The sequence below is a fragment of the Pyrgilauda ruficollis genome, unplaced genomic scaffold (assembly GCF_017590135.1).
Source record: "Pyrgilauda ruficollis isolate IOZ18807 unplaced genomic scaffold, ASM1759013v1 scaffold14, whole genome shotgun sequence".
NCBI classification, from domain to species: domain Eukaryota; kingdom Metazoa; phylum Chordata; class Aves; order Passeriformes; family Passeridae; genus Pyrgilauda; species Pyrgilauda ruficollis.
In genome coordinates, this window is record NW_024512543.1 from 7,167,495 (window position 1) to 7,179,803 (window position 12,309).

General features: G+C 38.5%; 1 protein-coding gene across 1 annotated transcript in view; it reads left to right on the forward strand.

Moving 5' to 3' along the window:
* The window catches only part of LOC121349541 (cytosolic phospholipase A2 epsilon-like), a 32,768-nt gene extending 22,205 nt beyond the window's left edge, over nucleotides 1–10,563 (forward strand). The window contains exons 12-21 of the mRNA XM_041460088.1: nucleotides 513–648; nucleotides 2,529–2,665; nucleotides 3,835–4,057; nucleotides 4,996–5,110; nucleotides 5,942–6,079; nucleotides 6,350–6,457; nucleotides 7,269–7,460; nucleotides 7,917–8,086; nucleotides 9,157–9,343; nucleotides 10,207–10,563. Of these exons, the coding sequence (XP_041316022.1) occupies nucleotides 513–648; nucleotides 2,529–2,665; nucleotides 3,835–4,057; nucleotides 4,996–5,110; nucleotides 5,942–6,079; nucleotides 6,350–6,457; nucleotides 7,269–7,460; nucleotides 7,917–8,086; nucleotides 9,157–9,343; nucleotides 10,207–10,415 (1,615 nt within the window). The 3' untranslated portion in view covers nucleotides 10,416–10,563. The remainder of the gene's footprint in view (nucleotides 1–512; nucleotides 649–2,528; nucleotides 2,666–3,834; nucleotides 4,058–4,995; nucleotides 5,111–5,941; nucleotides 6,080–6,349; nucleotides 6,458–7,268; nucleotides 7,461–7,916; nucleotides 8,087–9,156; nucleotides 9,344–10,206) is intronic.
* Nucleotides 10,564–12,309: the final 1,746 nt, after the last annotated feature.

A 12,309-nucleotide genomic window follows, 5' to 3' on the forward strand; every position in this document is an offset into this window, starting at 1 on the left:
AGGGATACGTTCAGGACACAGGTGAAAGGCCGGAATTCCCAAGAGATTGAGCAGGGGGTGATGCTTGCCCTGCAGTTCAAGCTTCGTCACATAACTCATTAGAACACTCGCTTTAAATGCTGTTAGTGGATGGTCAAAACCTGAGAACAAGTGATGATGCTATCACTTGAATTTTCCAAGGTGTCATAGTGATAGATAGGAATGGGTACAGAAAAAAAATACTTTTGAAATTACTCCTTTTGGTGATCTTTCCCTGACTTGTGTGTCCTGTCTTTTTGTCCATGTTCACAAGAGATCTAAAATACCTTGGAAACCTCTTCATCCTCATTGCTATTTCTTGCTAGCAGTAGAAATGGGTTTTCTTGGTTTTTCTTCTTTTCTTTATCAATATGCAGACTTGGAAATAACTTGTTTTACAGATTTTTTTTTTTTTTTTATTATCATCTGTGCTACAGACCTTGAAATCAACTATAAATGATGTGTGCCTTGATTTGCCCCATTGTCTGTTCCAGCTCAGGAGACCTGGATGTGCGCTTGGGGTTTAGCCTGTGCATGGAGGAACAGGACTTCCTGCGGAAAAGGAAGAAATATGTTGCTGCTGCTCTGAAAAAGATTCTTAATTTGGAAGAGGATCTGAAAGAGCATGAGGCAAGCCAATAATCCCTGGTAGCAAATGCTCTCGAGGGATCAGGGCCTGGCTTACAAATTCAAGCAGCAAATAAAATCCCAGCTTAATTAGTCCTGCTGGTCTGGGCCAGGCGTGGTCACCTAGGGCAAGGCATGAGCAAGAGAAGCAGTGGCCTGTTAATGTAGCAGATTCAGAGAGGAAGGATAATGCCTTTTGGACCCAAAAACTTCTTAACAGCTCCTCAAACAGTCCATTCCTGGGTTTATTCTGGGTATTGCTCATGGGACTCAGGAGAAAAATTTATAGTGGGCAGACATGGAACAGCTGGGCAATACTGCCTGCAAAACAGACAGCCTTAAAACAGAGACAAGGTGTGGCCATAGCACGTGTGTAAAGGGTGTTGAGGAAGAAACAAAAATTTTCACAGACCTCTGAATAAAAGCTCTTGGAGTGGTTTCTGCAGCAAAAAATAGCTGTATTGTTGGGAAAAATGAGGGATAGAATAAAACCATCCATCTGGCAAAGAAGAGTGGATCTTACAGCATCACTGAGTTGTAGATGAAATAGCTGTTTGTAAGTTTAGCTGTATCACTCTAGACCCTGTTCCTGCCTCTGTAATTGAGTCATAAGCTTTGCAACTGCTGATGCCTAACTGGGTCGCTGACAATCAGAAAAGTACAAACATACCAACAGTAAGGACATTCTTTAGCTGACAGTTAAAAAAAAAGAGTGCTGTGGAAAATATGATTCAAAAATATTAATTTGGATTTCAGACCAGAGAATAATACAGGAAACAAAGTTTTCAGCAAAGCTGAAAAAACATTTTAAACCATTTTTACAAGCTGTCTGAGAGTTTCCTCACACATAGAAAACTGTTTTCTGAAAGGTCAGAACGGTGGTTCTCCTATTCATGTGTTTAACTTTAGAAAGATGGGAAAATATCCCCTCTACTTTATTAACTGACTTACATTTGAACTGAAAAAAAAAATCATTAGAATTTTAACTTATAAAAAAATAGGTTAGAAAATGTAAACCCCAGAATATAATTTTTGGAGTTTATTCTGACTTTAGTTAAGATTGTGAGATTTTTCCTCATTATTATTTTATAAAATTTCCTAGATTTAAGATCTTAAAGAGTTTTGGGTACAAAGAACATGTGTTTTCTCATTTTTCTGAGCTTTTGTTTTTTTCATAGAGCAGGAAAATTATTTCCTTCATGCTCTATTCATTGACTTTGGAACACAGATTCCTTTAAGAAATTAGAAGCTAATATTTGAAAGGTATAAATAGACATTTTCCATGGGGCGTGTAAGCATCCACACTTTGGATGCTAAGGGAAGCAAAGGGTGTACTAGATCAGGAAAAGATAAGGAGAAGAATAGTCTGTCTCTTCAATTACACTTGGCTCTTGGAGGGGGAAACCCTATCAATGACTGTGCTTCAGGACATAAAGTAATTAATGGCCTGAGGCCAGGAAGGCTTTGGCTATTGTGTGGCCTGGCTGATTACAGGGCGCTGTGCATTCCTGTGTGACACTGGTCATTGTTAGAGGCAGAATCATGGATCCCTAACCTGCTCCAGTGTGGTAAATCCTGTATTTTTTTGGTGACAGCTTCTAATAATATACTTTGCGAAAAATTCCAGGGTGATGAGATTGATTTCCAGTTGTATGTTAAGTAAACACCTTCCCACCCCATCTGAGAGGGTAAGACATAAGTCTTCTGTCTCGCAGCAGTCAGGTGGCAAACAAGCCTTCTACAACAATCACATCCTTTCCATCCCAAGTAGCATCCCTGCTTGTATCACTGCCTGTGACCTGTTATCTGATTTCTGCAGTGAGGGCTGTTTGTGTCTAATTCATGCACAGCTTTTGCTCCTTCTGCCTTGCTGTGTTGACCAGGTGCCAGTGGTGGCCATTACGACAACCGGGGGAGGAACGAGATCACTCACAGCGATGTATGGCAGCCTGCTGGGCCTCCAGAAACTCAACCTCTTAGACTGCATTTCCTACATCGGGGGTTTATCGGGTACCACATGGTGAGAATGACCCAAACAAGCTTTATGTGTTCTCTGCTCAATACTGTTGACTCTGTACAATACTATTAGCTTGTATGGCACTTAGTAAAGCAAAAGCATTTCTATTCTCCCCACAATCTACTCTCTGTCCACCTGGAGCAAAGAAACAAAACATGCTGAGTAAGAGATCAATCACCACACTCATCAACTGCTTTTGTCAGCACACTGACTCAGTCTATGCCTGATATCTTCATCTAAATGCTCTATTCCCTTTTCATATTGTATCAGTTATACCTTAGACTAAATAAAATGAATTTGTCTTTAGACTGGAAATTGAAGAAAGATGGGAAGAAGAATTTATGCCTGCCATTTGCTGGTTATTCTCACTTCCATTTTGGATTTACAGTGCATCTCTCTCTGGTAAAAGATGGATTTGGGGCTAGAGGAATTAATATTGTCACAAAAGGCCAACAAACCATAGCAAGTTACTGACCTTGGAGAGACTGCAGATACGGTGGCTTGTTGTGAAGTGCTCTCTTCTCCCAGTGGGCATAGAGCAGATGATGTCATACTTAAAATAACTGAAGTATTTAATCAAGTAGGTTCTAGGTACCCCCACTCCTCTACACCTGTTTGGAAGTGGAGAATTTTTTTTCACTGAGTTATGGGTCACTTTATGTAAGTCCAAACTTCAATGGTAGGTTTTTCTTTTAACTTCTCTCTATGTATGTGGAGATCTGAATATACCTGTCTGTGTTATGATTTCAAGGGGACAAGTAAGAATGGTCATACGAGGACATGCTCAAAACTGCCCAGTTTTCTTGCTGGCACAAACCATTAGCAGATATATGGGAATAAATGCAGAACTAGAGCAGAGTAGTAGTGACTGCTCCCTAGAATACTCCCCACTTTCCAAGGAATATATTTGATGAATACTTGTGGAACCTTTGACTTTGATAGCCTTGGGTCTTGATTTCTTTTCTCCCTTGAATTTCAAAGTAACTTTTGAGCCCATTTTATCACACCCAAACCAGGAAAGCTTGGAGGTTTTGTTTGCTCCCAAAATGAGAGTATTTTAAGCATGAACCCCCTAAGAATCAAGAAACAGACAAACAGGTTGCACATCTGTTTTCTGAAAGCAAACCACAGCATTATGCCTCTTTCATTATTTTCTACTAACATTTCTTCAGGACCATGGCAAACTTATATGAAGATGCTAATTGGTCACAAAAATATCTGGAGGATGCAATCAAGGAAGCTCGCAAGCAAGTAACCAAATCCAAGATCTGCTGTTTTTCTTTGGATTGTCTGAAGTACTATTACAATGACCTGATGGAGAGGACTAAAGAAGGACATAACACTTCTTTTATAGACCTTTGGGGTCTTGTCATTGAATCCATGCTACATGATAAGGTATTGCTCCTTTCTTCCACATAACTGCTGAGCTTCTATAGCAGTGGAGAAGAAATTAAATCCTGGATGCCATTCTGTACTACTGGTGCAAATAACTAGTTTAGCAGTTGATTAAATATTAAATATTCAGATCCATTATTAGAACATTGTTCTATATTTAGAGAGAGGTTGACCTTGAACTGAAGGAGCCATGTCACACCAGTTAAAAGTGTTCTTTCTCCTTAAAGAAAAGTGACCTGAGAAAAAATACTTTGAATTGTAAATAAATCATTTTGGACATAAAATATTCTGACTAGAAGAGGCACTTAAAAATCTGAAAAAATTTGCTTCTCTAGCATAAATGAAGATATGTATTTATAAAGTGACCTGCATATGGAGATGGTTCACATAGTGAAAAAGACCATTTTCTAAATATGTTACCTAGTTTTAAGAAATTTTGTTAATTTAAAAATAATGTATCTTAAACAGTTTCCTTCTGGTTTAAGTTGGTACAATGAAGTTTTAAATTGTCATGTGCAATAGAATATATTCTTGAATATGCATATATTGGCAAAATACCTTAAAATACAATGAATTCTTTGCTAAGACCCAGCCAAGGCAAGAACTTTACCTTTCACTTAGCGGCATGATTTTTCCTGGAACTGTTTTCTGGTGTTTGGTTGTTTTTTGTTTTGGTTTGGTTTTTTTCTGGCTGAATCTACAATCAGCTTCTCTGCATATCTCAAAATCTGAGAACCCATATAGGGTGTAGCTGCTTCTTATGGGATACTTGCCAAGTTTGGAATACCCTATGGCAGATATTTCAGAACAATCCAGTTACCTGGGAATGGAAAGGAGAATTTGGATAAGGCTAGATAGGGCTGATAATTCACATTATGTTATTTGAAGTGCAAGTTGTTTTTCACCTCATATCACTAACCCTTTTTAATCAATACCAGAAAGACGAGCATAGACTCTCGGACCAACGGCAGGCGGTGGATAATGGCCAGAACCCACTACCCATCTATGTGGCCATCAACCTCAAGTCCAACTATAGTGCCCAGGCATTCAGAGGTAATGGTTATAATTTAGATTTCAGATTTCTTAACAAATTTATGATTTAAATGGTCTAAACTAAGATGATGTGGCTAAAAACAGCTTTATTAATGCAATAGTCTTTTCATTCTAATTGCAAATAAAACCCCCAATAAGTCATTAGATTTTCAGATAGTAGTGACCAAAACTAAAAAAAAAAAAAAAAAAAAAAAAAAAAAAATCAAATGTGTTTCATGTTTAGAATTTGAGCTCTTTATTTTGCTAAAAGTGGAAACATAGTCATACCACAGAAGATGTCAAAGTCACAATTTATCCTGTAACAAAAGCCTTGGAGTGAAACAAATTCTTATATGGTTCCATGTGGTCTTATTTTGAACAGTTAAAGAAACAACTTTGAAATTTTTCGTCCAGTGTCAGGAAAATCACTATTTCTTCTACTATTAATTTTCTCAGTATCTGTTTAGCATGAGCAGCTAAGCACATGACACCTAGTGAATGCTAAGCTCTCTGTCACTAGAGCCCTACAGGAAACAAGTTATGCATGAGCGACACATACTTTGGGGTAAGATTAAGTCTGTTAAGGGAATGCCTGTGGTTTCATTCAGACCAGGGCTTTTTTTGCTGGAGGGTGCTGTATCACAGCCTGGAACTGCCCTGCCACAGTGTGGAAGGACCTCATGGCATCAGTACTGCCAGCGACACAGATACAGCCATGGCTGGTGAATGGCATGCTATGAACTACCCAGTGTCTTCCTCATTGGGTTTGCTTCTGGAAACTCTTCTGTTTAGTATCATCTAACATGTTGTCCAACATGTTGCTTTTTCATGGTCTGGCTGCTGTTGCCATAGAGTGGCTGGAGTTCACTCCTTATGAAGTTGGTCTGCTGAAATACGGAGCATCTATTCGCGCAGAGCACTTTGGAAGTCAATTCTTTATGGGAAGGATGGTGAAGAAGCTCTCAGAGACTCGGATCTGCTATATGCAAGGTGACTGTTGCCTTGGGGAAAGGTGGTCTACTGGAGAGACAGCTGGTGTGGGCGAGCACGTGGTCTGTGGTGGACACCACTGGGAAGACACTGGCAGACAGGTTGAGCAGGTGTGAGTTTACACTAGCAAGGATGTACTCATGAAATATGCCCACGAAGGTATCCATACAGACAGAAAGGAAGTATCCAATGGGAAGAACTGAAGGTATCAATTAAGATTCTTCTGAGGCCACTCCATCAATCAGCTTCTGTTCCTCTTTCATGTTATAGGCATGTGGAGTAGTATATTTTCCATAGATGTAATGTATGTCTGGAATTTGGCTGCTGATTCAGAAGATTTCTGGTGCAGATGGACCAGAGACAGAGTAAAAGATATAGGTGAGATTTTAAATTTTTTTGCATCACTGGTATATATTGTTTATGTTTTTTGAAGATGTCTAATGCATAAAGAAATGCTGTCAAAATCAGAGAGTAAAATATGAGGAAAGAAAAGCAGAGATGCCAACTAAGAATTTTTTTCTGCCTGATTTAAAACTAAACTGCGCTACTTTGGAAAAGCTGTGTAAAAGCTGTACCTTTTCCTGAAGGTCATACAGACACAAAACCAGTCTCTATCAGACATATAAAAATCATGTTGTATGAAAAACACATCTTGAGAGTGTTAAATTAGGATATGGTCCTCCTTGGCCAGTAATAACGTGGGTAGAGAGAATGACTCTTGCAGGGGTCTGATTTCTCCACTGAAGCACCCATGGGGAAAGCTTGCTCTTGCTGTTAATTGCACAGAGAACCTGTAGTGACTGCTCTCCTAATTTACTTGATGCTGACTCTGGGTGACACTGACATGCATTCTGAAGGTGTCCTATTGACAGGTCTCTTGTATATTTTGGGACTGCTCTCTCCCCTCCACCACATGCTACAGTAGAGGTGGGCATCATTTGAGGAAGCTTAGAGTGGAAGGTGATCCTTACTGCCTGGCAGCCTACTGCCTGCAGGTAGCTGGTCATTTAATTCACTGTCTAATGCTGAATTTTATTTGATGGCATAGACCTTAAGGGTTTATAACTGTTTGATTAGCTTTGGAGTGGGGGATGATGATACCTGTCATTATTAGTCACTCCATTTTTCAAAATACTGGTCATTTCAGAAAACTATCCTAAACTTAAAATTTCTTCTTTCCATCTTGCAGCAGAAGAACCCTTTCTGTCTGTGAATCCCTATGAAGTAGACACGTGTCTATTCACTCCCTCGAGTGTCTTCTCCTCCACTCTGCGAGATGTCTTAACAGGACGTCCAACCATTGCTCAGTATCCCAATTTTATCAGAGGCTTCCAGCTGCATAACAAGTACCTGGAGAGTGAAGGATTTTCTACCTGGAAAGGCACAGTAAACCAGCATGTTTTTCAGTAATATTCTAAGGTTTAAGGTTTTGGAATTCACTTAGGATTTCCAACAAAGAGGAAGAGTTGAGACTGACTTCTGAAATGCCACTTCTCCCTTTACAAATGGAAAACATGAAAGCCAGATTTGAACAGCATTTCAGTTTTGCGGGGGCAGGGGGGAGGGTTGAAGAGTGAAATTGTATCTGGTTGTCTGGGGATCATGTGCCTCTGGATAAAGTGAGCTCAGCCTAAGGCAGCAGGAGAGATCTCCCCTTTAGGGCTAAAGCAGCATGAGGTGCTCAGGAAGGGAGAAGGAGAAAGCAGTAGCATGTCACTTACTCCTGTAAATGAGTACAGCTAGAGTGAGGGCAAAATTCTTTATTCTTTACCTTCCTCCAGAGGAGAAATAAATTTTTGTGTTTTAATTATAGTAATAAGAAATAATTATGTTTCAGACACAGTGATAGACTCCTTTCCAAATAAACTGATGGAAACAGCAAACAATGAGCTCTCCCTGGTTGATACTGGCTTTTTCATTAATACCAGCTACCCACCACTTTTGAGATCAAAGAGGGAGGTCGATGTCATCCTCCATTTGAATTACAGCGGAGGGTCCCAAACACTGGTAAGAAAAGCCATGGTATCTGAGATCTTTTTCCTTCATGGTCTTTTGTTCTCTACCGATTGTCAGGTAAAACACCTAATTTTTCAGTACTGGAATGTGAATTAGATTATTATTATTATCTAATTTATTAGTTAGATCATTAGGCAATTGATCTCTCAGAAACTAAGAAGGATATTAGAAGATGATGATGGATATAGACATTTCTAAATCAAGGTCTTCACTGCAGTGGATACAATGGTTTTTAAAAACTGATGGATTATATTCTGGATTATATTATAAACTGATGGAATAGTCTGAAACTCTGCTACTGATTTTGGTTATCCTTGTACTGAACAAATTACAAACCCAATGGAAAGTCCTGAAAACACTCTAACAGACTAAATGAGAAAACCTGTCTTGGCCTTTATCTCTCATACCACTCCTATGGAAATGTAGGGCTAATGCCAGATTCATTAATAATTTAAAATAATATAATAGTTAATAATAGTTATATAATATAATAGTATAATAGTTAATTATCATTATGCATATATAATGATAATAATACAAAAATAAACATAGGTTTATAGTAAATATAGCTGTTAAAGTTTTTTTTATGAGGTCACAAGATATGTTGGTAAGTGTATTTATTAATAGGGAGTCATTATCAAGGAACACCAATTATGCAGCAGACAAAGACTGGGAAAGTGGTAAATAATGAAGAAGTCAAGACAATGATACAGAGTAATCTGGACTGATGTGTTCCTTCTCTATTCTTGTAGTTTCTTTGCCTTCCCCTTCTGAACTTCTTTCAGTGGAGTCATAAAATCAGACCTGTGGGTTTTGGATTAATTTTCAAGTTCAGAGAAAGTGACTGTTTTCTTGTTTTGCCTAAAGCAAAATGTGGAAAATAAGATAAGCAATGTCTGGTGTGGTTATGATTGTTTCCATCTGAAATTTAATATCTTGCCAGAGGGACATTCAAAAACCTTAGGATATTCCTTTTAGCTGCTGCAGTTTAAAATATCCAGGTCTCTATCAGTTTTGATTGTTTGTAATAATTTTATATATATCTTTTTTTTTTCATCCAGCCTCTGGATCAGATTGCGAAGTACTTCTCGGAGCAAGAAATTCCATTTCCCAAAATTGAGATAAGTGAGGAAGACAGGGAAAACTTGAAGGAGTGCTATGTGTTTGAAGAGGCTGACAGTCCACAAGCTCCAACAGTGCTTTTCTTTCCTCTAGTAAATGACACCTTCAAGAAATATAAAGCTCCTGGTGAGTCATCTGTGATAGCAATTTTAATAAAAAATTGTTTTCCTAGTGAATTCTTTCCATTTCATATCTAATGTGTCTGTCACTGTCATCTCTGACCTTTACAATGCCAGCATGGGTCTCATCACTGAAAAAAATAACTGCTCTGTGTCAGTAAATCTCAACTATATGAACTCCAGAATCTTTCTTAAAGCACTTGACATTCTTAAAGCACAGGCTGCTAGAACTGCTAGACGTAGTATGAAAGCAAAAAATTCTGATACTTCTACACCTTGAGGGGTAGGTTCTCAACACAACATGTTTTACTCTATAGAAATGCACTGCTGCTTGCCAACAGTGACAAGGAAAAAACTTCTGCTAGTTTTGGTGTGAAAGCCATTCATTCAAGTTTTTTTTCACATATTTAAAAGTAATCTACGAGTCTGAGGCTTGTGTGGACAGAGATCTTTGGTTTTAATTGAATTATATCCTCTGAGTGCAATTATTTCTTCTGAACTTTCAGTGCAGTGGCTATTATTTTATCTAGTACAAGAGTATCTGGTTTTCTTTTAGCTTGTTCTTTTCTAGTTAGGTAAAAAAGACTATGTTGTCCCAGCAATGGTCTAGCATTGCTGCTGCTAATGTTCTTCTAACTTCAAGCTGTTTGAGTGATATAAATGTCAAATGTAAAGTCCTGTTTGGATAGAGGCTTGATCCAGATGCTGAAGAATACAGTGCTACTAGCACAGTATTTTTACTTGCCTCTGGCAAATGATATCTTTCCTTCCAAGTCTCCCTTTTCTACCTGTAATTATGTAAATACTGATAGTAGCCACATACTGCAATAAAACCTTATTGGTGCATCTCCCTGTGGATTGTCCCCTTAGGTGTGGAAAGGAGTCCTGAAGAGATGGCTGAAGGCAAAGTTGATGTCTCCAGCATCCTCTCCCCATTTACAACAAGAGAGGTGTGTTTCAGTGAAGAGAATTTTGACAAACTGGTGAAACTGACAGATTACAACGTCCTGAACAATGAGAAGTTGATTATTCAGGCCTTGCGCTTGGCAGTGGCACGGAGGAAGCAGAGGAATTATTAGCCACCACACACTATCTTCAGTCTTTCATGTGGTATTTCTAGGTTTGGTGAGGTCAAGATGTTGATTCTTATCAGTGGTACTTGCAGTGGAAATCACATCATCCTAAGGACATTCTGGACTCCACCCTACTTACATGGCTCTTCAGACAGATTGCAATTTACCAATGGTTTAGTCCAAAACAAACTTCAAAGCAGTAAATTTGTTTTTAGTTTTGTTACCAAGTTACTTTGCTAATTGATATAGATATTGAATATAAATTATTGTAGTGTTGTGGAAGATAATAATGAATTATGTGTCACATTAAAATTTGTATAAAAATAGTATTTATATGGTGTGTTTTCTGTGTGGCAGAACAACAATCCTTTGAACTGGAATTTCTTTGGTAAATAACTGATTCATTGTGCTGGTCTTGCTTATTTAATTATTGAAGGTTGTCATCTCTGATTTGATTGTCTGTCCACGATGAGAATTTTATTTAACTGTCCTCACAAGTCTTTGAAAATAAGTTTCTGAAGTTAGTATTGTTAAAATTTATAGTTTTCACCATCAATAAAAAGTTACCCCAGCATTAGATCATTGTTTCAGGAGATCAAACATGTCCTCTCTGAGCAGCTGTTCCCAGAACCACTTAGATTCAGCCTAAGCAGTAGATGTGTTGCCCAGCTTTCCTTCACTTTTCTCTTGGAGTTTCTGCTGACTGCCCTGTCTCACTCATCTTTACCCGCATTTACTGTTCCTGAAGGATAACCTTGTGATTTCTCCCAGTGTTTCATAAGACGGGAAGCAGCTGCTAGCTGTTTGTGCAGAATAGGGCCATGCAAGAGACCCTTTTGGGATCCTTTCCAGGCATATCTTTCACACCTGTCCAACACTTACAGGAAAATGGTCTTTGCAGGGATTGTTCTGGGATACTGGTTTCTCATTACCAGAAATCCTAGAGGTCTTCTGGGGGACAAGTAGTTGCCAAGACTCCTCTCACAGCTTTCTAACAGGCAGATCACAAGCTCAGTCTTTCACAACATCAGCCTTGTACTGTGGAGCTGTGATTCATAAAGAGACTGGTCACAGGAGCTCATAAAATGTTTTGGATTATCTTCCTTGTGTTAATAAAAGATTTCCACTGTTGCAAGGAAATTCAGACAGTCAACAGAGCAGAGTTAGTGTTGAGATCAGGATAGTCTTGACTATCATCAGAAACGACAATTTTTTTGTATGGAATAAAGTTATAGGTAATGGATGGTAGAAAAGGATAATTTGATTTATTCCTAAAAAAAAACCCCCACCAGCTGATGGGGCATCTAAGAGTGTTTTGGGTGGAGGAGGAGAACGAGAGGGCAATATTTTTCACTTACGAGCATGTTCATTGTGTTCAAATACTTGAAACTCTTGGAAGAGCATGGTGTAACCCTGCTTTCAGGTACAACATTGTATGTTTAAATCTAGATCATTGTTCCTCCATGTGTGAGGCAGCTGTAATTGTGGTTCTACTTCAATATACTAGAATATCTAGTTCATGGGATGCTTCTGGGTCCTTTCTAGAGACATCTTTGTGTTTACTGTCGTGGTTTCCTATACCTTTTTGCTGGAAATTAAACCAAGTGGGATGGAGGATTCCCGTGTTTTACAGGGAAAAGTTGCTCAACAATAGGATGGAAAAAAGGTAGGTGCGATATGCAGCCTGAGACTGATTAATGCTGCTTTTCTTTGTGTCCTGCTGGCTGACACAAAACCTTTCCCTCTCTGACCATTCCTACTACTCTCAAGCTCTTCAGTTTCCCCAGTGTTTCAATATTGTCTTTTTAAAACATAGTACCAATAGTGATTGTTTTATATATATTTTATTTTTAATTTCAAGTTGTTTAAGATGACTGATAAAAACATGCAGGCTTGTAAC